Raw genomic sequence first — 26,721 nt, 5'->3', positions numbered from 1 at the left:
GGCCATGTGCCCCTCCACCTTTTGCCCCTCACGGACAGTGTGTCAGGCTGAACAAAGGTCAGCCTGACAGACACTTTTCATTTCCGGTCATGCAGCCAGGAGCCAGACATGCACAAAATGGGCAGGCTCTTGGCTGCCTGAGCTGATCTTTGCTTGGCTGAGGAAGTCACAGCTCCAGTGGGTGTGACATCCTCAGCTCAGCAAAGGTCTCTGAGGCCCTCCGCTCAGTGACGAGGTGAAGCTTTACTGATTGCCTCGCACCTGGGCGCTTCAGTTTTGAAGCCCTGAAGAGCCGAGGGTGGAGTATCAATCAGTGACACTTCATCATGGAGTGAACTGGGGTCAGCAGTCTCACTGACTCCATACCACTCTGTGATCACGTTGGGACTGCTGCCTTCCCTCATTAAAAAAGTATTAAGGAGGGAAACCCAATCAACCCTTGTAGGTTTGGGCAATAATGCGATAAAGTGAACAGTACCTGCAAGGGATTTTGTTTAAGCAAAAGATTCTACTGAATTAAAAGGCTTAGTCAGGGATGTGACTCCAACTGGAGATAACTTCTTAGTGTCAACAGACAACAAAACAACAATGAGAATAGAAGAATGAAAACACGGTAAACCTTTGGTATTTGGAAAAGAATGTCATTCTTATTTTGACATTGAGAGTAAAAAATAGGGTACACAATAATGAATGAATAAAGACTTTTCACAGTAACAACATTATGTAGAGAAGCCAAAATCAAATTGTGCTAACAGTACATAAATAAAAGAACTATTCCACATATATCACAAGTCACAGAAATCAAAACTGAGAATATGTAACTTGGGAAAAACAAACTTCCACTTAGAAATAGATGCAGAGGTCGACGTTTCGGTCCGTTCTGTTTTCGGCTTGCAGACCATCTTCAGGACAATTTGTTTGAGGCTGACAGGGAAACCAGTCTAATGACAGTAAAGTGCTGTCATGGGAGGATACTTGTTTATCACTTGCAGCGAACTTTCCTGCGAGTTCGATTGAGAGACGCAGCCGTTTTCTATTAGATTGTGCTCACCAAGCATCAACTAAAATAAGCTGTATTCAGAATCATTAATGACTGAAGCGTCCAACTTAAATGATCCATGTGACAAATATAGACAGCATAAGAGTCTGACAGCAGTAATAGGAGGTGGGAAACAGAGGCTCACCTTAGCTGAAAAGATTTCGTAGAACTGCTCGACCCACTGAAGCATCGGCTTCGCTGGCTGCATCCAAACAATAGTGTTTGGTGAAAGTATGGCGACTGGCCCAGGTTGCCGCTCTGCAGATGTGCTGAAGAGGAACTCCAGCAAATAATGCTGTAGATGAAGACACTGCTCTTGTTGAATGCGCTCTAGGAGCTGCTTGCAACGGTCTTCCTGCTTGAGCGTGACAGAATGCAATATCTGCAGATATCCATCTTGCAATTGTTTGTTTAGAAACTGCTTGTCCCTTACGAATTGTCCCATAAGTGACAGATAGTTGATCAGACCTGCGCAATGTAGACGTTCATCTTTTAATGTCCAGAGTATGCAATGCCTTTTCCGCAGGTGTCTGAGGATTAGGAAAAAATGTTTTTAAAACCACCGGTTCATTCAGATGGAAATCCGAAGGTACTTTTGGAATGAATTTCGGATTGGTGCGGGGCACCACAGAGTCATTTGTGAACTGTAAGAAAGGATGAAGAACAGTAAAAGCCTGGATATCGCTGACTCTCCTAGAGGAGGTTAGGGCCAGTAGAAGTGACACCTTCCACGTAAGAAATTTCAGATCTGCTCTGTGGATAGGTTCGAATGGTTGTCGCATGAGTTGTGCCAACACTACATTGTGATGCCACGATGGAGGTGGACGACGTACCGGAGGGAACATTATAAAAAGACCTTTAAAAAATTGCTGTATAATTCACACAGAGTAAAGAGAATTAGTCCCATCTTGTCGATACCATGAAATCGCTGCCAGGAAAACTTTTAGGGTAGCATGAGATAATCTTGAGCGAGCCAGATGAAGGAAAAAAGGCAGAATCTCCTCTGGTTTAGCTGAAAAGGGGTGAATTCCAGCTGAACGACACCAGACACAAAAACGTTTCCATTTAAGACTGTACGTCTTTATGGTAGCAGGTGCCCTTGCCTTGGTCAGAACTTCCTTGCAATCTGCAGGGATGTTTAGATGGGCAAACTCACGGTACTCAGGCGCCAGGCCGCTAATTTCAGCGATGTTGGGTCCGGATGGTAAATCTGGCCGTATTGAATGGAGAGTAAGTCCGGGATTGGCCTCAACTGAATCGGTTTGCACTCCGATAGGAGAAGGAGCTCTGTGAACCAGTACTGGCGAGGCCATCTGGGAGCGATCAGAATTAGCCGACATGGCTCCTTCTTCATCTTCCGCAGGACTCTGGGAACTAGCGGAATTGGTGGAAAAGCGTACGCATATGCCAGAGACCAGTCGATCGAAAACGCATTCCCCTGAGAGTCTTTGTGGGGATGCCAGCTTGCGAAGAATCGGCATTTGCTGTTGGTCTTGGTTGCGAAGAGGTCTAGGTCTGGATGACCACATAGCTGAAAGATCCGATCCACGGTCTGCTGATGAAGTTGGAGTGGATACGGTTGTCCTGCTGAGTGCATCTACCAGGACGTTCTCCGTACCACAAACATGCACCGCTTGAAGATTGAGATTGTGCTGTAATGACCATGTCCATTGCCTTTGAGCTTCCTGAGAAAGGAGAAGTGATCTTGTTCCTCCCTGCTTGTTTACGTAGTGCATGCTCGTTGTGTTGTCTGTGCGTACCAACACATTGGCATTCTGGATGATTGCCCGAAATGCTTTGATCGCCAGGAAAATGGCTCTCAGTTCCAGCCGGTTGATGTGCCAACGCCTTTGTTGAGGGTTCCACTTGCCGCTGATAGTTAGGCCCTGAAGATGAGCTCCCCAGCCGTCGAGGGATGCATCCGTGGTTATTGTGAAACTCGGCGGATCCTGGAGGAAAGCGCAACCTTGCTGTAGAGGTTTTCTCTGCTTCCACCAGTGGAGAGACCTCCGCATGAGAGGTGTGATCTGAATGAGATCCTCGAAAGAGCCGGAAACCTGTAGCCATTGTAAGCTCAGTTCTTCCTGTATAGGCCTCATCCTGGGTCGGCAATTCGGTATAAACGGAATGCAAGACGATACCATCCCCAGAAAAGACTTGTACAGTCGAACTGAAACTGACCCTTTTGAAAGTAGATTTGTGGCCATATTTTGTATTTTGACTTGTCTCTCGTCCGAGACGAAGGCTTGAAGCAACTGGGTGTCCAAGGTTGCTCCCAGGAAAGCCAGTCTTTGTGAAGGTATCAGCTGGGATTTGTCGAAGTTGATGGAGAGACCCAGGGACTGGAAAAGGTCCAGACACCGTTGTAGATGGTTGTGCGCTTCCTCTTAAGAACTGTCCTTGAATAGGCAGTCGTCTAAATATGGAAATATTTGAATCCCCTCCAGCCGGAGGTGAGCAGCCACTGGGGCTAAGACCTTTGTAAACACCCTTGGCGCCGAACGTAGACCCAAGGGAAGTACTTTGAATCGGTAATCCCTGCCAGCCACTCTGAATCGCAGGAATTTTCTGTGGCGAGGTAAGATGGGGATATGGAAATATGCATCTTGGAGATCCAAGGTGGTCATGTAGTATCCCGCTGCTAGAAGATGCAGTATTTCTTGAAGTGATAACATCCTGAATGTTAACTTTTTCAAATATTTGTTTAGGGCACGGAGGTCCAGAATCGGACGCCATTCTCCGGACTTCTTCTTTATTAGGAAAAATCTGGAGTAAAATCCCATTCCCATATTTTGAGATACTCTCTCGATTGCTCCTTTCTGTAGCATCAAATTGATCTGGGCAAACAGCTCCCCCAGGTGAGCTGGAGGTGGGCCCTTTGGGGGGACATTCGGAGGAAAATGGTCGAATTCTAAGGCATGGCCCTTGGTTACAATATCCAGGACCCACCTGTCAGATGTGATCGATAGCCAATTTGAGTAAAACTTTGATATCTGTCCTCCAACCTTTTTTTGAGAATGGGGTAGTAGTGGTGACAAGTGACGGTTCTCATTGGCGCTTATCCTTTCCGCGGTAGGTAGTTTTTCCCCTGTTCTGGGAATAATTAGTTCTCCTCTGGCCATAGGTTTGATAGCGCTGGGTCTGGTAGCGCTGATTTCCTTGCCTGTAGAAAGATTGTTGTGTGTATCCACCTCTGTTTGAGAACGATCGACGTGCTCTCGCTCCTCGAAAGGGCGGCTTGCAAAATTGAAGTGTACCCAAGGATTTAGCTGTTTCCGTATCGTTCTTTATTGTTTGTAGAGCTTCTTCAACTTGTGGCCAAACAGAAATTCACCATCATAAGGCATATCCAATACCTTAGATTGTACCTCCTGACGGAAAGAAGTAGATCGTAGCCACCCCAGCCTACGCAAAACAGCAGCACCAGCTAGCTGCCGGAAACCAGTTGAGGCGACGTCAACCGCCGAATCAATAATCTCCTCTGAGATTCTTTGTCCTTCCTGCAAGATCTTCATCGCTTCAGATTTAGAAGGCTCAGGAAGGAGGTCTATGTACAGAGCTATGTCCGACCACATCTGCCGGTCATACCTGCCCAGGATGGCAAAAGAATTAGCAGCCCGGACTATGGTAGCTGCCATCGTTGAAACGCGTTTTCCAATGGCATCCAAGCGCCTGCCATCTCTGTCCGGTGGGGCTGCAACTGTAGATGAAGGATTTCTAGCTCTCTTTTGCGCCGCCTGGATGATAACTGAGTCCAGTTTCGGTTGTCCTATAAGGCACGCAGGTGACTTTGCAGGTGCCTTGTACTTCTTCTCGATGCGTGGCAAGACCGGAGGAATGGATGCTGGAGTAGACATTACTTTTATACCCTCCTTCCAGATAAAGTCAATGATCGGTATGGATTTGACTTGTTTTCTAGGCTGGTCTTTAAAGTCATAAAGAAAACATTCTTGCTCCGTTTGCTCCATATCAATATGGAAACGCTTAGTAGCCCGTTCCATCAAGAGGTGGAAACCACCCACATCTACTGGTGGTGAGTCCGGGGTAGCCTGAGGTGATGGAGAGGGAGTTTGCACCTTATATTCATCCCACTCCGACATATCATCCACTTCGCCTTCCTCTCTCTGGTCTTCTTCATCTGAAAGCTGTGGATCCTCAGGCTGAGTGGACGGACGAGGTGGAGGAGACTTTATTGGTTGAAAGTCTGGTATAGGTGCTTCCGTAGCAGGTGTAGGAGGCACCGAGCCTGTAGATTCTGATGGTGGGAACCTCTTGTAGTAGTCATCCAACATGTATTGGAGGTTGGTGAGCAATGCGATCGGCACCTGCGTGGCAGGGACATCAGTTACAGGGGACAGCATATGTTCAGGTGACTGCTGATCATCCTGTTCGTCCTCTTGATACTTGATATTCAACTCGGATGGACTAGTAGCTGTGCCAAAGGTTTCCCCAATATCTGAGTCTTCTTCACTGTGTTCAGAATCCAAAAATGTTTCAGACACCTGCAGGGGTATCCTTTGTGGAGAAATATGCAGGGGTGAGAGCACCACAGTCGACCCACGTCTCTGAAGCAAAGATTGTTTGGGCGTCAGGAAAACCGTATAAGGTGACCAGACCTGTAAGGCGGTACAAGAGGATAGTTGCGGCATCGACATTGGTTCCACTGAAGGATTCGTTGCAGTGGATTTAGCTTTAGACGAGGTCATCGTCGACGTGGACAATGAAGGATCCGTCGACGGTGTTGGTGTCGTCGGTGACATAGACCTCGTCCACGGAACAGACGTCGTCGACGGAACAGACTTCGTCGACGGAACAGACTTCGTCGACGGAACAGACTTCGTCGACAGAACAGACTTCGTCGACGGGACGGACTTGGTCGACGGAATCATTTTTGTCGACGATGGAATCGTCGTCGACGGAGTGGAACTCGTCGACGAGCCTGCCGACGGTAGCTTCTTCGTCGACGGAAGAGAAGGCGCCGACGAAGATGTCGTCGACACTCTTGTCGACGGCGATGCGCCGACGACGGCGGATGAAAGCTGCGCCTTCGACGAGAGAGGTCTGACAGAAACATACACCATAGTAGGCGAAGAAGCCGCCATCGACATGATCATATGAGGCTTAGGAGATAAAAATGTTACAGTCGACGTAGATGTAGCGTCGATGGAGATCCTCGTCGACGTAGATGTAGCGTAGATGGAGATCCTCGTCGACGAAGGAGTTGGAGATGGCGCCGTCGACGACAGTGGTGGAATCTGAGGCAAATTCTTCTCAGAAGCCAGAGGCAATTTCTTGGAAGATTTTTTAGGGGTTGTAGATGATCCCTCCTTCTCCTTGAGTGGGGGAGTAGCAGGCTTGTCAGACCCCTTAGATGGCAGACGTTTCCTAGCCACCTTAGCCTCAGGAGATGTTAACACCTCAGTCGCAGGCCTCTTCCTAGAGGCTGAAGTAGAACCAGAGGCAATACTGCCTACCTCAGACACAGGATTATCAGAATCCTTGAGCTTTTGTAGCCACAAAAGCAGGCGACCTTCTCTGTCCCTGAGGGTCTTTTGAGGGAAGGTTCTACAAATTTTACAGTCCTTGACCTGGTGATCAGGATAAAGGCAATAGATGCACTGTCTGTGGGGTCCTCCTTAAAAAAGCCGGAGCTTATCACAAGAGTCACATGCTCTAAATAAAGATTTCTTAGAAGACATACTTGAAAAGTAGTAATCCAACTGGAATAAGAGAAGAAACTGAGCAGAGTTTAGGGAGTCTCCCTTTCACACGACGTGCGGTGAAAATCTGAGAGCCTGAGCCTCTGGGGATAACATTCTGGTGGGTGCTGTCGCCTGATTGGCTGTAGTTTGGACTATACAAAATGACTAGGATAGTCATGAGTGTGGAAGTTTTTTCTCCTGTAGCGTTGGCTACTTTACTTCCTGGTTGGGAATTACTGGTTTTTTCCTATGATGTTATGGCATTTTATTGCTTTTTTATGTACCCTGAGACTCCCACTCCGACGACGGGGAATGATTCAGGCATGTGAATCTATGAAAGACACCCCTAATACTGGAGAATAAGGGTTGTCATGGTGTGCCCTCACATTCGCACTACCACATAAAAAGTCAGCATCCTACAATAGTGACGGCTGAGTACTCCTCTGTTAAGTGCGTCTGCTAGTGCTAAGAGGATGGCATGAAGAAGGAGGTCACTGTAAAGAAAGTGGCCAGTGAGGAGGAGGAGTAGCCTGCATCACCTCTCGTTTCAACTCCACATCCTTTTCAGGAAATGTGATGTACCTGCTGCACCCTTCTCTGGGAAGGAAAGGCTGGGAGGAAGATCACTCCTGCATTAACGTCAACTTCAGGACCTAAGCTCATGTCTCTCAGCACTGCAGTAACAGCAGTAATGGATAACAGTGAATCAGAAATGGAATTGTCTCAGCAGCAAACAGAATTGTTGCAGGAAAGTCATAGCCAACATACAATCACCTGGAGGTATGGGCAGAATAGGAGATTGAGCAAGATGTTGGTGAAACTGTTCTTCCCCTCATCTGCATCAAGATTTCCAGCAAGGAAAAGTAATAGCATCCCCACCATCTTCTTCAAGAGCCCCTTCTAATAATTTGGACATGGATTGGACCTCGATCAAGTCTGAGCTGAAAAGCAAATGGTACTTACCCAGCAAGCATCTGTTCGAGCCATGTAGTGCTGTAGATTCACATGCTTAGCATAATCCTGCCATTTAGTGTTGGGCTCGGGTGTGTGCAAGTTGTTTATCTTTGATGAAAGTCTTGAGTCACAAGGTAGTGTGACTCCTCCTCTTGCTGGTAGTACACTTTTCATCGACTCCATTGTTAAGATTGTTTTCCCGCAAGGCAGGTGAGGATGAAACGTGAGGTAAAGTGTAGTATATAGAGATGTCCGTGCGAAAGGAGTTTGTGTGAAGTAGTGAAAGGATAAGCACAGGCGTAAGGGGAGGAGGGTGGTTGCATGTCAATCTAGAGCACCACATGCCTCAAACAAATACTTACTGGGTAAGTAACATTTCTCATCCGGGGCATGTGTGGTTGTAGGTACGCATGCTTATCATAGACCGTAAAGCAGACTTCCTTCATAAGCGGTGTTTAGCCTGTGAGAGTTACAGCTGTTTGAAAACGTACACATAGAACTTATTGGCCCACACTGGCTTGTTGAGGGGCCAGTACATCTACACAGTAATGTTTTGTAAATATAGGTGATGTAGACCATGTAGCTGCTTTCCATATCTCAGCTATAGGTATATTTCCTAGGAAGGCCATAAGAGCTCCTTTTTGAACGAGTGTAGTGAGCTCTAGGAGGAATGGGTAAAGTTATTTTGCATGCATTTAACAATCTATTGTGCAATGCCCAATTTAGAAATGGCCCTTCCTTTGCGAGTTTTGTAGAAAGCAACAAATAGTTGTTGAGTCTTCCTAAATATTTTAGTTCTGCTAATGAAATACATGAGAGCTTATTTAACTCCTCACATGTGCAAAACCCTTTCTACAAGTGAGTCAGGTTGGGGAAAAAGGAAGTTCAATGGATTGATTAGGGTGGAAATGTGGGACCACCCTGGGAAGAAATTTGGGGATGGTACGAAGTACAACCCTGTCCCTATGTATTTGGAAGAAAGTGTAGGAGAGTAGGGTCTGCAATCCTATGGTCACCCCAGATTTTTGCTTTTTGCTTCACTGGTTTATGACTTTCCCTGGCTGTGGGCCTGCTAATCAGACCCACAGCCTAGCTGTTCTCTCTCTAAATTGACATCCATGTACTTTAGGTGCATTTACCAATTGGTATTGGGACACCTTATCAGCCCCTGTACAGTGTACCTTAGGTACCCAGGGCATAGGTGAACCCAAGGCCTACCAGGGGCTGAAGCATGTATTATGCCACCTCTGGCTGGCCCTCTAAACAGACACAACTGGCTGGAAAGACAGCTGGGGCAAGGTGGTGTAATCACCCTTTGCTGTAGATATAGTATACCTATATCTAACCCCAAAATGGACACATATCCTCCTATCAGTCACTCCTATGGCAGGCCTTATCAATCCTGAGGGCAGAGTGCTTGGAATTATGTGAGATGGTGCTCTGGCATGAGCTGAGCCCGTCTGCAGCTTGCGGAACCAAGTCCTAATAGCTGTTCCATGATAACGCTATACCATATACTCTTAAGTGCATTATCATCCTCGCGGTTGAATGCCAACTTTGGTATAGCATTATCAAAACATGTCGAGTAAGGTGTCATATGAATTGGAATACTACCCCCTCGCCAGTTCTGGCGACGGGGGTAGCATTCCAACCTTCTAGAGGGACACGACATGTATGTAACTGTGAACCCCGGTTAAAGTTAACTCGAGCCTCAGCATCACAAAATGGATGCTGCCACCACAGACACAAGTCTGACCTCCTGCTGCTGGGAGTCCTTCCAGCGAGGGAGGCTTGGACAAAGGGTTTCCTGCCTTGGGAGGCGCTAGCACCACCCCAGACAGGATTTTGTGTATTGGGTAGGACCGGCCTGAAAGGAATGAGACATGCCTGGGGCACACAAGGTGCACTGTGCATACACCGGTTCAAACCAGTTGCTGGGACACCCCTGCCCCAGCTCTGGCGTGAAACCGGACAAAGGATAGGGGGTGTAACCACCCCCCTTCCTGGTCCCACCCATGGGAGGGACCTAGTCATAGTGCAGCCCCCCTTTAGGAGAATAAAGGTAGGAGCTGGTCCCATTCCAAATTAGATTATCCTGAACAACTTTTACAAGAAGAAACTCTGGACTTCGACGTTCTGCTCCACAGAAGACTGAAGAACCTCCCTTGTGGGCAAGGAGTGTCCACCCTGCAACTGCAGGCACCATCAAGCGTCCAGCAGCTTCACTTTGTCGTCTTCCCTCGAGGATCCAGACTTCAGAGCCCAACGAGACCCGGATTCCCAGACCTCTCCGACCTCAACTCACATCTGCAGCACAGCTGAGATCCGTGGGTGCGACGAGACACGTGGGACCGGCCATCTTGAAAGAAACTGCACTTCGCTTTCAGCACGACTTCTGAGGTGAACTCGACCAAGTGCTTTGGGGATTGAGAAGCCCCAGCCCCGAGCAGCCCCTGCACCGAAGACCAGCCCTCCAGCATCCACGAGATCTGCGTGGGGCCCTTTTGCTTGGTTGCTGCTCGGCGCGTTGTCTGGTCACTTGCCGGCTGGCTAGTGACCTCCTAGACAACGATCGTTGAAATCTTCACTGCTGGTCTGGTTGCTCCAGACTGGCCCTTCCTCCCCTCCAAAAGAGGAGCACCCCGGACTCTCCTAGTCCGCACCAGACGCCTTTCCACTCACCGCATGGGTTGCCTTTGCCAAGGCCTGTTGACGCCGAATCCGGAACAGACACCGCCGACAGCGAGAGCCTGCGTGGGACAGCTCGTGCCTCCATCCTGGTCGTCGAAGACACCTCCTGGTCCACGTGGCTGCAGAGTCAAGCGTCCACTCTTCACCTGATCGCGACGACGACATCTGGTTCCTTCCTGGTTCCACTCCGGTCACTGGCTAGTGACTTTGAACATTGTCCCCTCTGCTTTCAGGTCCTCTTCTTCCTCGATCCACCCGTGGTTCGCACCGGACATCTTCCACTTGGTCGCCTGCAGCATCTTTCTTCAAGGCTCCATTGACTTCGACGCGGAAACCCGACACAATTTGACACCTATGCACCCGCAGCCCGTGGGTGAGGTAACAAGAGCATTTCGGTGCTCAAGGGTAGATTAACTCTCCTAGTGTCCAGATTTCCAGTCGTTTTACTCCTAGATAGTAAAGACTGTCCGTACTTACCTTTTTCATAAACTGTACTGTCCATTGACTTAGTTCTGCATCCCGCGTGTGAGTTCACACTCTGCACACGCGCTCCGTGGGCCTCCTATTACTTACCTGTGGTTAGGATAGTGTAGTCCCAGCGAACCTCCAGCCTCTGGACAGCTCCATCTCTTCTATCGATTTCCTTATACCATTTACTTAGTTTATGGTTTGTCGTGCCCCTAGGGCACTATTGTAATTTTGTGCAACTTATCGTATTTTTCCTAAGAGATTGTCATGTGCTAAGCCCTCTGACCTCATAAAGAGTTCAGAGGTGTTTGTTATTAATAAATATATTGTTTATTTTCATAACAACCTGTGTGGTGTCCTTTCATCTGGTATTCAAGGGGTTATATGTGGTAAAACAGCTGGCTTCACATGCCAAAAGAGTTTAGCCTAAGACTGCTTTGTCCATGCTACCATTAGGATAGCTGGTCTATAAGGTTGACTTACAACCAATCACCATAAGGGCTGTTTGGACCGATACAAGGTGATCACTAGAACTAGTTAGCATCATTTATCAGGCCAACTTCTCACAGAAAGGTTCCTCGAAAGTTAGTGCCTGAAGTTCACTGACATGTCTAAGCAAAGTGATAGCGACCAGGAATTCTACCTTCCACTATCAAAACTAGTGTGGGAAGGAGTGGAGGGACTTAAATGGTGGGCCCATTATTCTTGTTGATACAATATTGTAATTTCATGTGGGAGCTGGTGGCACCCAAGCAGGAATGACTATTTTGAGACCTTCCAGGAAGGCTTTAATGACTGGATTTCTGAATAGGGAAGTCTGCTTTTCTCTGTTAAATCTCATAGCCCGTGATCTTGACAAAATCCATAGTCATCTTAACAACATGTGCCATTGTAGCCCGCAGATAGGCTGAATAAATCATGAGGTCATCAGATGCAAGGCTAGTTCCTTCTCCCAACCATTGCATCTAAAAAGAGGAATCCCTTGCTCACTTCTGATTCTTCTAGCCAAGGGTTTGAAATATATCAAGGTCACATGTGAAACCTACACTCCTCACTATGGGGAGCAAGTTTGAACAGCTCCAAAACAGCAATGAACGTGAAAGACGATTTGAAGTTATAAACATGAGAGAGACGTTATATCATACAGTTATTTAGTGGATGCATTTTAACCTTGCAAGTCCTGTTTAATTTGTGTACTTTTTAATTTACAAAAACTCAGAATGTAATCTTTTTTAATAGGCGCATATTTATACATCGTAAGGGTGGGCGGAGCAATTTAGTTAATGCTGAGGGACTGTTGAATCGAGGGAGGGGACAGATTAAGGTTTCACATATAGGTGATCTCAACATACAGGAGCCATACCAGTGGTTTATGCGTCCCGTAGTAAATTGGTAAAATTCAGGAAACAGTAAGGGGCGGGTCCCAAAACGTGATGAGCTTAAAATGGCGGCAAATGTGAAAGAGCCATTAACTGGCTCGAGGAATAAGAACTGGGTTTACGAAAATCTTCACAGGTACGAGAGGGATTTTTATTTAATGTGGAACGAGAGACAATGGGCAGGTTTTGTCATCTAAGCTAGTGGGGAGACAGTTTCGTAGATGTTTTACTAACGTGGGAATGTAAAGTAAAACAACAATGGAGGAGAGTTGATGAAGAGTACTTTAGCATTGGGAGGTACTAGAGGGAAAGCGCTGATTGAGTTTATTAACAAAGTACAAAACAAATAATGATATTGCAATGATATGATATGCGTTTTATAACATGAAGTCTAAAATGTTGTTGTTTGAATTTGTAGTGTACCCCTGACGAAGGTTGATAAAAGCAACCGAAATACATTGGGAATATGATACTATTGAGGATGAACTATGTATGTTTCCTGCCGTAAAAATAAGGCCCGGATGGGCATATTTACCGCATCAGAATTAAATACATAACGGTTTTTCATGTGACGGACGAAAAGGAATTACAAATTGAGAACTGGAATAAATGGATTAAAACTACAAAACTGGATACATTTTTGGAATCTTTTGTGCGACAAATCCTTTCAGCGGTGCTTCCGGTATGGGAGCGAAATTACGTTCCCTAACCCATTGTCAATTACTTTTCCACGCGGATGGAGGGCAGACCGCGTTTCCGGAAGTCACGCATTCTACTGCCAATACTGATGATATTGATTACATGGATGAAATGGAGTGCACTCCACTCTATAATTGTGCTGTTCCTTGTTTCCTCACTGTACAAATCTGTATGTGCTTGGGTGCAGGCTTGTGCCCCACTAGGATGAACTGTTGAAGGAATCCTTGTTTTTTCATTCCTGATTAAGTAAAGATTGAGACCTCTGGCCGGCTGGACATGTCAAATTAATATAGTTCCATTGTGTCTATATTCCTTGTGGTTGAAAATTCTTTTGCATGGGACCACTGTTGTTTCAAATAATCATGTATCCCGAGGTCCTGTGTTGACTCGTTCGGGCTCCCTTGTTGACCTTTAAACACTTAAACACAAGTGGTAACATTGAAAATTAAATGGAACGTGCAGATGGCGCTTTCTTGGTGTTTTGCTGCCTGCTATCTTACTTTCATAGAAGCCTCGGCAGTGATGCAGGGAAACGTGGTCAGGGGGGTGGGTTGCACAACGCTGCGTGTTTTTGCTGGTTCATGATAGAAATGTGCTAAGCATGTCATGCTTTTTCTAGGAATTGTGACGGTGTACCACTACGGATTGGGCCATACCTAGAAAACGCTTACGTTATACTATCCCAAATGTGCCCTGAGGGTGTTACCTCACCCCGAAGGATCATTTTGTTTTTAAAGTGTTTGCCTGTTAGATTTGGGGGTCTCTAGTTGGCACAGGTAGGTACTTGTGACAAATAGGGAGCCTTGCCTCTAGTCAGGGTAAGGGGGTACACTCGTAAAATAACCCCTGCTCACCCCCTTGGTAGCTTGGCAAGAGCAGACAGGCTTACTCAGAGGCAGTGTGTAAAGCATTTGTGACCACATACAGTAACCCAGTGACAACACTACAGATGGACACCACACAAGGTTTTTATATCAAAAATAAGTATACTTTATATAGCTTTAACACAAGACCATAACCGAAAAAAATACACAATACTGCTACTTTAAGATGGTAGTTTTAGCTTAGTTCAGTTCAGTTCTTAAGATGCGACACTGTACCTTACGATGCGTTGCGCGTCCACGACAAGCAATGTTGCAGCGATGGGAATGCGGCAAAGTTCAGGTGCAAAGAAATAAGACGTGAAGATCTTCCAGATGCGGCACGCTTCTCCGGGGATGCGTGAAGTTCTCGGTTCGATGCGTGGACTGCAGCGGCAACACCCTTGTTCAGAAGTGCGACGGCAACAGCTTCAGCTGCGACACTCTTCTCCCACGATTGCGTGAAGCTTCGGCACCTTGCGACAACTCCAGCGGCGATATCCTTGTTCAGAAATGCGAAGGGAGCAGCTCCGACGGCGGCGCGCTTCTCGGGGGATGCGAGGCGCTTTCCTCGATGCGGTGCATGCAACAGTTCCAGCGGTGAAAACCTTGTTCAGAAGTGCGACGGCAGCAACAGAGACGGTGACTCACATCTTCCTCGTTGCGAGACCCTTCTCTCGATGCGGTGCAGTGCGACAACTCCAGCGGCGACACACTTGTTCAGAAGTGCAACGGCAGGCAGCAGCGACGGTGACATGCTTCCTCTATGTTGCGAGACGCTTCTCTTGATAAGGTGCAGTGCGACAACTCCAGTGGCGACACCCTTGTTCAAAAGTGCAACGGCAGCAGCAGCGACGGCGACACGCTTCTTCCTCGTTGAGTCACGCTTCCAGCTCCTTGCAACACGCAGTCCCTAGAAAGGCCCAAAACAGCAGCAGGAACTTCCAAAGAACTCTGGGGAGCTGGGGGGTGAAGCTTGTTGTCCCTGAGACTCCAGCAGGAGGCAAGCTCTTTTCCAAGCCCTTGGAGATCCTTCACAAGTTGAACATAAAGTACACAAAGTCCTTTCTTCTTCCTTTGGCAGTCAGGCAACCACTGCAGGCCAATCCCCTAAGCAGTACTTCAGCTTAGGAATAGTCTCTCCTTAGTTTCTTCCGGTTCCTCTCCTCAGGAAAGGTTTCTTCTTGTAGTCCAAACGAGATCTAATTTCTTGGGATCAGGGTCCCAATATTTATACCCCAAAATCCTTTGTTCTGTGCCCAGTGCAAACCAGTTCCTGAGCACTTTGTTTACAGGACTCCTTCCTTCTATTCACTATGCGGGGCAGGGACATCAGCCGCCCCACAGGAGGTGGAGCCAGCACAGGGGAGAGTAGGCACAGCCTCAGAGCACTTTGTTGACAAGATTCCTTCGCTCCTTTCACAGTGCAGAACAGAGACATTAGACAAGCCACAGGAGGTGGAGCCAGCATTGTAGAGGGAAGGCCCTGCCCTTTTCAGGTCCCAGGTGCAACTCCTCCCTCCTATCTAGATGCAGATCTCTCTATTCACCTCTGGGCTGCCCAAGCCTGTCTCCTGGAATCCCCAGCCCTGTCACTCACAAACCCAGACAAGGAATACACAACCTAGCAGAGGCAGGCCTGGACAATTAGGCAAGAACATACCTACTTTCTAAAAGTGGTATTTTCAAACACAGAATATTAAAAACAACTTTACTAAAAGATGTATTTTATTATTCTGAGTTCAGGCATACTAAACTCGAATTTCTACCATGTTCTCTGAGTCTGTTAGGATTATAAACATGTAATAATCTAACAGCCCATTCTGGCCTATGGAGAACAGGCAGCCTTGCAATAGTGAAAAACGAAAATGGCTGTAATTCACTATTAGGACATAACACACACATCAGGGCTTGTCCTACCTTATACTTACAATGCACCCTGCCCTTGGGCCTACCATAGGGGTGTCTGATATGAAGAAAAGGGAAGGTTTAGGGACTGGCAAGTGGGTGCACTTGCCCAGTCAGCATGGCAGTACCAGGCTGCACACAGGCTCCGCAATGGCAGACCTTTAGACACATTTTACAAGGCTGCTTCTGTGGGTGGCACAACCAATGCTGCAAGCCCACTAGCAGCATTTGGATGTACAAGCCCTGGGCACTCCTGGTGCACTGTACTAGGGTTTGACAAGTAAACCAAATAGTCAATGATGGAATCACCAATCAATACATTCATTTACAATAGGGAGCACTTGCACTGTTGCACTGGACAGCAGTGGCACAGTGCCCAAAGCATCTAACACCAGAAAAACACACATGAGGCAACAGCAAAAATGAAAGGGAGACCCACGCCAATGTTGCCAGGTCTAACATCGCCCATATCAATTAAGGGCATTCAACAAGAAGAGTTTTTGCCTACAGCCTAATTAATCAGTTATCACACTCAACTGCTTTCTGTAAGCTCTTTATACATTTGTCCACTTCACTTGCCAACAGGAAGCTGTGCATTTCATTGTTCAGCATCACTTTTAAGAATGCTGGGAACTTCAACTGAACCGTAGGCCCCAGTTTCTTCAGCGGGTCAATCCTCTTTCCCAGTTCTCACTGCCTGTTGGATGTAATATGAGAAATATCCGACCTAATCTCACATGTAACCCCATCTACTTTCACTGATTTTGTTCTCAGAGCTCTTAACAAAATGTTCTCTTTTAGGCTGAAAGTGGGGACATTTATCAAAATCTTCCTCAGCTTAGTTCTTTTTGGGTTCAGTCTGAAGGGATCCCTATGAACTCTGGATATCCCAAAGAATCTCTTCCATTTTCAGTCCACTTTTAATCAAATTAATGACTAAAGATTTCTGATCTTCCCCCTCTGTCACTTCCGGCACATTCAAGATCCATAAATCATTCCATCTCTGGTTGTTTTCTATTCTCTCCAGCCTCTCCTGATGCCCCTGTTCTTTCATTTTTAAGTCCTTGATGTCTTCTTTGTTAGTATGTACAGTAATTCTAAGATCCCTGTGACGACTGCGATACATTCAGATGTCTGACCTATTAACATTCGATGGTACTTTCTATTCTTACCATGGTGACCAAGAGAAATGGGAAATCAGGGTTTGATTCCAGAAAGGGAGCCTGAGAAACAGCTACCACATCCACGGAAGGCTGCAGGCACACACATTACCCACTCCTGACTCAGGGAAGGTATTGACAAAGAAATAGCAATACGGGACTCTCGAGGCCCTCTAATTGGAATGAGTACACTGTTAATACTTTATCGAGGATCCATTGGCAGGTAAGTTTGGTGCCAGCAGCCACGGTAATTCCAGCTCCCATAGCGTATATTAAGGTTGCTGCAGTTAAAAACCTCTTCGTTGGAAGCCTGGGATCGAGCTGGCAGTCCACAGCCTGTCCCTGCCCATGCCTCCCGGCACCCGTTGATGCTCTTGACTGAGTACCCTGGTGACTGAAGAGTTTACTGAGAAAAAATGAGAGTGTTCAAAGCAGGCTGGTCGCCTGACTACTTCAGCTAGGAATAATGGAATAGGATTCCAGTTCTAGTATGTTGTTTTTCAAAACTGGGGCCTTGACTAAGAGGGACGAACTAGGGCATTCGCATTGTGCCGATAGAGGTCAAATTAATTGACCGGCGCAAGTCGAACCAAAGCGAAATCATTTGCCAAGAAAGTTTCCATTAATCAAGAATGGAAGTCGGAGATTAAAAGACAATCAGTTGCTGTTGTAGTTCTAACCATAAACTATGCCGACTAGCATTCTGGCAATGTTATTCGCATGACCCACTGAGCAGCTTCCAGGAAACCAATGTCTTTGGGTTCTGGGAAGTATGGTTGCATAGCTGAAACTTAAGAGAATTGACAGAAGGGCATCACCAGGAGTGGTGCCTGCGGCTTAATTTGGCTCAACACGGGAAACCTCACCCAGCCCAGACATGGAAAGGATTGACAGATTGATAGCTCTTTCTCAGTTCTGTGGGTGGTGATGCATGGCCATTCTTGGTAGGAGAAGCTATTAGTCAGGTTGATTCCAATAACAAACAAGACTTTTCTATGCTAACTAGTTACACGATCCCCAGAGGACAGTATTCAACTTTTAAGAGTGAGAAGTGGTGTTCAACCACACAAGATCGAGCATTAACAGGTCTGTGATGCCCTTGGGTGCACATGCGCTACACTTCACGTTTCAGCCCAGACCCCGGTGCGCGTAGACCCAGGCCTGCTGGCTCCCTAACCCTGCGGAGCCCATCCTGTCTGCTCTATGGTTCAGAAGCCCTGACCGGGACCAATGTCAGGTGCTTCCAATCAAGCATCCCAAAGTTGCCAAATGGCCTAACTATGCTCGATCAACCAGAGTCCAGCCTGCCCTGTGCAGGCAGCACACCGGTGGTCTGACCTAGGGTGCGACTGTGGCCTACCTCCCTGCCGGGGGAAGGGGGAGAGGGCTTCCTGGCCCTGCCAATTCCCCTGTGCCACGACCTGCTTGTTCTCAGTAGACCAGTTAGCCTTGCACCTTGACCTGCGGACAGTACCTCCTAGGTGGTACAGGAAATCGACAGTTGCCGCCATTCGAAACTGGGCCTAGGCATATATGCTGGTGGCTTCTCTGAGCTCTTCTGGGCTCGTGTTCTAGCATGGCACCTGGGGGAGGACTAGGCCTTATTGCAAGGCTGGTCTCCACTCTAGGCCTAACCCCTGTGGGAGGGGGACCAAGAGAGTCCTCCCTGGTCTGCAGTCACCCTACCCTGGGTAGTGGCTGCCCAGTATCCCGGGCTTAGGGTGCAGTCTTCGGTGAGTGCCCATCCACCTTCCTAGAGCCCAGGTCTGTAGAGCCAAGGAGGGTTAAGTCCAGACCAACACACTCTCTCCACAGGGGCCTGCCAGGGAAGCCTATTTTTGGCAACTAGTAAGTCTCAACGAAGTGAGGGGTCACAGAACCCTTGGGTGATACAAAAGTCAAAGTTAGCACCGCCGGCAATCTGGTCGGCCAGTTCAGTGAGCAGATGGCCCAGGATGACCCAGCGACCAGATGGCCCAGACCGACCCAGGCCCCAGGCACACGGCAGTGCAACATCAAAAAGAGTGGCCCTGTGGAGTCTGAGGCCAGCACTCTGGAGGTTCCTTCCTTGAGCTACTTGCCTCCCGGCAACTCATGCTGAGGAGGGCGACGGTGTAGCGCATGGGGCCCGGACTACTTGCCGGCTTCCAGGACCTGACACCACCAGACGCCTTCCACTCTGGTAGGCCCAGGGGGCGCAAGCTGCCAAGCCTGCTCGGCCTCCGATTACCTGGGTAAGGGACAGGCTTCTGCAAACGGCAGGGCCTTGAGTCACATGGTCCCTAGCAGGGTGGAAGCTTTTTGCTTGAAATAACAGCCAAGGCTGGCCAAGAAGTCCGTCCCTAAATGGATCAAACGTGGCCAATCAATCCAAGTATCCACTGGAATGCATGACAATGACAAGATACCTGAGGGGGTCAGTGAATCCAGATGGCCTAAATTGAAGGACAGCCACCTGGTTGTTATGTGTCTTAATGATAGGACTTCCACTTGTCCTTGGAGGGGAAAGGGAATCTGCGGCCCAGGTGCTGGGAGTCCAAGCGGGGCCTCAGGCATAGGGCTATGAGGGGGGAGACCTGAAGAGAGCTCTAACCTGGGGCACAAAAAGCACCATAACATGCTGGAAAAGTGAGGGAAGTCTCCCTGTGTCCGATGGATCCCCGTCCCAGGCCCTTGGCATTGCGTGAGGCTGGAGGATGAAGCCCAGAATGCGAGCCCCGGCCCGTTGGCCCAGTGGGGCCCCGGTCAGAGGTCCTAGGCCCGGGAGCACAGTCAAGGCCTACCTGGGCCAGCGGGACCCCTAATGGGTGCTTTGCGGCAGGAACGTGGCCTGAGCCCAGGAGAGGTGGGCCACCGGGTCCCCAGTCAGAGCTTCTGAACCCAGTCAAGCAGGAGAAGCCTCCCTGGGCCTGATGGATCGACGTCCAGGACCCTTGCTGGTGTGGCAGGCCAGGGATGGAGCCCACGGCAGGAGCACCTGCCCCGGTGCCCGCTGGGGCCACGGGCCTCGTCAGAGCTCCTGGACCTGGTCGCGCCAGGCCCGTGATACCCTGTCCCTGGCGTTTACCAGAGCCGGAGGACGGAGGCCAGGTGATGTAAAGTTGTGGAATCTGCATGGAGCCACAAACTTCCTTCCACCAGGCATTTCCCCAAGTCTCCCAATAAAAATAGTACCTCACCTGGGTGGGGAGACTTAGTGCCCGCAACAGGAAATGCAATGCATTTTTCCACCGAGAACAGACCCTTTTTTTTCAATGAGCTGATCGGCTCATTTTACTTTCAATTTCAATATAATGACAACTTTGCGTCATGGGTGCAGATCGCCATTACACTCACAAAAGAAAATGCCTCGGCTGCAGGGGAAGCTCTTACCCTGCTCCTGAGGCTGAAAAATAAAAAAGGAAACCCCTCTGTTGTAAACAGCAAGAGGGATTTACTGGCCGTGTGCAGAAGACAGAACGGTTCTGTCCTCCGCACATGCCCATCATGGTGGAGGATGGAACTGTTCTGTCGTCAGCACAGAAGGGGTTAAAGAAAACTAAGTTTCTAATCTGGTGTCAAATTCTTTTGCAGTGTGTGTTGAATGTGTTACTGGTAGAAGCGTTTCACACATAGTATACACATTGCCTCCAAGTTAAGCCTGATTGCTCTGTGGCAAGCTATTAGAGGGTCGAGCACAGGTTCATTTAGGGTAAGTATCTGACTTACACTGACTAGGATTGTGGTTGCCGCTTGACCAGGGGTTCCACCCCAGTCAACCAGCAACCTAATTTCGTATTTCAATCATTAGCCCGAGTAGCCAATAAAAATTTCTTTAAATACATGGATTCATACTAATTCATCGGAGCACAGCAATTTCTATTTGTTAAAAGTCCTGTTGTTTCAGCCTTATTAACACTCCCTTGAGCAATTTGAAGTGGCCCCTGTGATTTAGCAGATCTGATTGCTGGGAGGTTCTGGAAAGGTGTGGGTTGGCTCAGGAGTGAAATTAGGCATGAGAGCAAAGATAATCCTGCTACATAACTCGAGTGGAAACTCCAGCAATATTTCGTAACCTGGAAATGGCGGATCCTTCTGGGATCAACAACCGTGAACCATTCTTAAGGAGAAGTTACTATCAGCCCTTACCGAGGCACACCACATCCACTGGTGTTGTGTGCTCTGAGACAATTATTGCCAGAGGTCGAAAGAGGCAGTTACCAAATCACGTAGTTTCATAGTGCCTTTAAAATGAATCAGTTGCAGAGGAAAAAGGTACAGAGGCTAAACATTTAATTTTATATTGACTTTGGGAATTTGTCGTTCACTAATTGTTTTCTGATTGGTACGGTGTTAACTATACTAACAACAAGGAAACATTGCATTTCATATAGCAGGAATTTATTAAATAAACAATGAAGCTACCCTCCCCAGGCATATCAGTATGGGTAAAAATCAAATATTGTCCTCTGTCGTGAAGGAGGCTTGCAAATGTCTTGCCAAAAAGGAGAATAAACAGCCCCTAGTGGGAAAGAAAACATTTCGCGATAAAAGCGACTCCGTAAAAGAAACATTAATAACATCAGGATGGGCCCGATTCACTGAACTAACTTAAGACAAAATCCTAAACTTACTACCATTTTGGTATTCACAGAAGGCACTTACTCATTTTGGTATTCACAGAAGGCACTTACTCATTTCGGTATTCACAGAAGTTAGGAGTCCTAACTTTAGGATTCCATATGCCTTCTGTGAATACCGAAAGTCTTAAAGCTAGGATTTTTCTCAGTTTAGGAGTAGTAAAGTTAGGACTCCTAACTTTAGGACTCCTAAATACCTTCTGTGAATACCGAAAGTCCTAAAGTTAGGATTTTTCTCAGTTTAGGAGTAGTAAAGTCAGGACTCCTAACTTTAGGACTCCTAAACTGAGAAAAATCCTAACTTTAAGACTTTCGGTATTCACAGAAGGCATTTAGGAGACCTAAAGTTAGGAGTCCTAACTTCACTACTCTTAAACTGAGACAAATCCTAACTTAAAGACTTTCAGTATTACAGAAGGCATTTAGGAGTCCTAAAGTTAGGAGATATCTTTCTCTGCAATCACCTGGCTAGTCTGACCAGACACGTCCACAAGTCAGTGCAATCCAGTCTGTGGCTCTTTAGCAGGGTATTCCCTTTTCACATGTCCAGATTTTAGGAAGGACAGAGCAGTATTGGGGAATATGAGGGAAAACACTCTCATCTATGACAGGAACAGGCCAGATTACACAAGTTAAGTTAAACACCTGAAACTCTTCAGGTGCTGAGACATAGTGAAGACAGCAGTTTTCAGAAGTACCTGCCAGCATTGTAAAGGGACCAAAACAACCTCAGCATGATTATAATACTATACCAAACATGTAAAGGCAATCAGCAGATGGCATCGCAATCCTTTTCACTCCCCAAAAGCAGTATGCAAAGGCAAACAGCAGCCACCATTCTGGTTGCATAGGCAAGCAGAGGCCAACATGGCGTGCTCACCCACTCCACACAGAACCCCTAGGTGATAAACGGCCAATCTCTGGTAATCTGTCCAAACGTCTGGCTACAGTGGATAAAAGCAAAAATACCCTACCGGACTGGGCACACAGCTTGTTCCCTGGCTAGCTCACTGACCTTAAATGTTCAAGAATAAAAGGCACACACATTTGTATTCAATACTGGTTAGTAACCGTCAGAATGTCATGGCTGGTCGCATTCCAAACCTTTCGTTTTTTTTTCTATATTCCATGTTTTGGACTGTTATTTTCAATATCTAGAAATCAGTAATAAATAAAGCCCAGTTTTTTGTTGGATCGCGGTCTATTATATATTCTTCCTTTAACAGCTTGTGGAGGTTCTATAGTTAAAGACCCTTAGGAGCACTGGGTTCTGAGCTGCCCAATGAGACGGCGTGAAATTTGTGGCATTCAGGTTTAGCTACAAATGGGAAACACTAAAGAAGCCATCTTCAGAACAGGGACTTTGAGGGGTCCAAAAGGGAGGAAGTCTTGTGTGGCCAGCAACAGTTTCGAGCTTAGGAAATATATCCCAACCAGTAATAATTAAGCATAATTTCAGATGTAACAAAAAGTTATGAAACAACCAGTGTGTTGTCAAATATAGACTTGTGACACAGAAGGTAATCTGCAAAAAAACTGAAAACATACATTTGAACATTATCGAAATGTTCAAGATAGTTTTATCGCATCACTTTAATGCAGAAAACATTAAAGAACACTCCAATGTTTTAACATTGTTGTTACGTTGCTTAGAAAGTTACGATTTACATGACTACTTGTATGCAAAAAGAATCACTATAAATTTGAATAAAAGGTCGCTTTTTAACAGGGCCGCTTATAATATGCATAGTTAAAGAGTAAGATTTCGCACTGAGTACCATTAATAATGAAAAATATACATACAGTAAAGGTCATACCTTAGGAATGAAGTATCCTTGGAACCAGACATCTTTGGTTGTACAGTGCGGGAGCCCTCCAGGGACTATATCAGCGAAACGCTGGATCTCATGGATCACAGCATCTGTGTAGGGCATCTTTCCTCTGTCTTCTATTGCAGGGATCCGGTCTCGCCCAATCACACGTTCAATCTCCTCATGCATTTTTCCTGAAAAGAGGATACATTCAATACAAGCAGCTTTCTTTAAGTGCTCTGACACGCTATGGGTATATTTTGTTTCATCACATCTTCAGCTTTGTTCGCCAAACGTTGTGCACTAACTTTCGGTTAATATATCCTCACTGACAAAGTTAAAAAAATGTTTTTAATCACATTCAAAAGCAAATATGTTCTTATGAGATCATACTTAAAAATGTAGCAATAGGGCGCTTACATCAGGATCTTTACTTCAACAAATACTGTTTCGTCATGTGTGTACATTTTGCTTCAAAAACACCATGTCTGAGTTTCTACCTCTTATGAATAAGAACACACAGTTTTCCTTTTTTGTTACCATACATTTTTTAATAACTAAAAAACGTTAGTTGTAGGCCCTCCCTTGATTTTTATACGTGCTGGAAAACACGCCGTTCCCAGTCCCGCCGAGCTATTTTAGGGCGGTAGCAGCCCAGGTCTCCAGATTATTGTGGGGAAACAAACCGGCACGTAAAGCACAATTCAAGTTAGTCCGGGGATGGTACGATGGGGGGATAGCGCTCCCTGATATACAATTGTATTACTGGGCGGCGCAATTGAAAGTCATTAACCAATGGATCCATGCCCCGCAGACAGACCCAGCATTCAAGACGGATAGATCAGCCTTGCAAACAAATGGTATGTTGTCTGCTCTTTACGACCGGAGGCTGACCACAGCACTAGCAGGACCTGCAAAGCACACAGTTTCCATATGGCACAGAGCTCAGGATAAACTTGGATGGCAGGAGGTTATAACTCAGCTGACACCTCTCTGGGACATATAGCGACTGGGTAAACTCAGGAATAGTAAAGGCTTTGATAAGTGGGATGACATAGGTATTTCCACAGTGGGGGATTTGTGGAGCAAGGGGGAAGTTATCACGTTTGAGCGTCTCCAGCGTCAATATGAATTGGCTCCCTCCGAAATCTTTAAGTACGTACAGATAAAGCACGCACTGACTACGGCATTACCGCCTGGCACCGATGTCCCGGAGGCATCTCCTCTGGAGAACAAATTGCTGACAGACTGCATGTTTAAGAAAACAACGTCATTTACTTACCGGAAATTGGTTAATAACCTGCCGGATCCCACTGGACCCCTTAGGGACAAATGGGCCCAAGACGTGGGCGACCTTGACTAGACTGAATGGCAGGAGGCATTGGGTTCCCCACGGGTGGTGGGTATACCATCGCGAGTCAGACTGGTGCAATAAAAAAATTTACACCGCTCTTACTATACCAGACATACCTTACACAAGATAGGGAAAACACCACAGCCATACTGCTCACGACATTGTGGGGACGAGGGTACCTTTTTCCATACCATATGGCAATGCCCCAAACTCATGGACTTCTGGGTAAAAGTGATGAGAACGATTTCCCAAGCGGAGGGCGTCTCACTAATACCGGAGCCCAGGCAATGTCTGTTAAATGTTTGGGAGCCCAACGACCTCACGCACCAAGCACAGGACTGGGCCACATTGAGGATTATGGTAATCAAGCGTAATATTCCACAAAAATGGGGCTCAGCGGAGCCATCAACACTGGCCTCATGGTGCAGGGTCATGGACACGGCCATGGTTGCTGAAAGGACAATATTCGCCAACCGAGGGGGTCCCCGGAAGTGGAGTAAAATCTGGGGGCATGGAACAAATTTAGGGGGGATATATGTGAACCACCCAGAGATCGTGATGAGGAGGGTTGGGAGGACGAATAGCACCAAAAGGAATGTAGATATTACGATGGGAATAGGCTGCAAAGAGAGAACAAACTTTATTGCTGGATTGATTGTCACGATTATGATTGACTGGATACTGAAGCTTGATAATGTACATCTGAGATTTTCCATATTGCTGTACTGTGATTTCTTTGTTAATAACTCAATAAAAATAACTTTAAAAAAAAAACTTTAGTAGTAAAAAATACGGGGCTGGGTTCAACATGAATCTCCTTCTAGCCCCTCTTGCATTCCTAAATTAATAAACATAACGTTTTAGACCATGCTTAAGTCGTCAATAATAATAATTTCCTTATATCTTAAAATATCACCGACTTGCTGAGAAGCTTTTCCAGTTAATTTTTGGTATTATACCTTGTATGTTATCCTGGTAACATCCACAGGCAATGCTACGCCTTTTACTTGAAATGCTGATAGTCCAGAAAGAGGTATTACGAAACAGGAAAGTACCAGGCTAGCAATAGTATGGATGAAAGTGGTTAGTTCTATAGTAAGGAAGACATATTTTCTGGCCCTCATAAGTCAACCTGTGTGAGGGCTGCAAACTACCACTTGTACAGAAACCCCACGGAGCCTAACACACTTGAAATACAGCTGTAATCATCCAAGTGTTCTCAGTGATGGGTTGCCTTTTAGTCATTTCTTCCATATACAGAGAAATTACAGAAGGAAAAGAAATTTTACTCAAGCAGAAATTCTGCTAAAAACAAATTCTGGCAAAGAAGTACTCTTATTATTAGTGAAACACTCCATGACAATTGGTTAATATTACCCCCAAGAAGACTTACTTATTGCACTCCTCAAGGAAAACATACACAATTATTCTGCACACTACTTTTAGTCCAATAGGCAACAACATTGCTGTGGAAAGCAAAAATTCGACCATATTGAGGGCACACGAATTAGCATGAAACCCATCTACGTTTGCATTCAAAGGTGGAGCAGAGCGATCACATTTTTTGGGTCCCCAAGAATCCATCTAATGATGGTTGCAGAGGTTTATCTAATAGTGCGGGGTACTTTAACCCCTCCACTGCGCCCGTGATTTTGCGGAAGTGCGTCACTTCCGCAAAACGGGCTGGGCCGCGTCGGCCATTGGCCGACGGCAGCACCAGCGAGGTAGCGTTGGCCGACGGCAGCATGGAAGGGGTTAAAAGCGAAGCTGCATGCATTGCCCATTTACATACCACTAACCTCACAGAAAATAAAAACAAAACTCCGCAAAGCAGCTTGAAAAAATACAATTTCTCCAATGCCCATCTTGTCACTCGATTTCTGGATGCGAATCATGGGGAAAGCGATGTTTTGTGGAAAATAAGAGACACTATTCAAAAAAATCAAAGGGAATGCAATGAACACAAATTCTGAGTAAATGTGGTTGCAAACTCTTAAAACAGGAATGCCCCCTTGCATGGCGAACAGTTGTGTACCCCTGGCCTAAGCGCCTGACTGCTCAAGAAACTAGTATACAG

General features: G+C 46.6%; 1 protein-coding gene across 1 annotated transcript in view; it reads right to left on the bottom strand.

The window, feature by feature from the left end:
• Positions 1 to 26,721, bottom strand: part of LOC144781956 (cytochrome P450 2G1-like) — a 288,870-nt gene that overhangs the window by 44,309 nt on the left and 217,840 nt on the right. Inside the window, exon 7 of the mRNA XM_078661046.1 lies at positions 23,297 to 23,484. Within this exon, the coding sequence (XP_078517172.1) occupies positions 23,297 to 23,484 (188 nt within the window). The remainder of the gene's footprint in view (positions 1 to 23,296; positions 23,485 to 26,721) is intronic.

The sequence above is a fragment of the Lissotriton helveticus genome, chromosome 9 (assembly GCF_964261635.1).
Source record: "Lissotriton helveticus chromosome 9, aLisHel1.1, whole genome shotgun sequence".
Lineage (NCBI taxonomy): Eukaryota > Metazoa > Chordata > Amphibia > Caudata > Salamandridae > Lissotriton > Lissotriton helveticus.
Note: the sequence above shows the minus strand (reverse complement) of the source record. Positions and strands in the feature narration are given on the sequence as shown.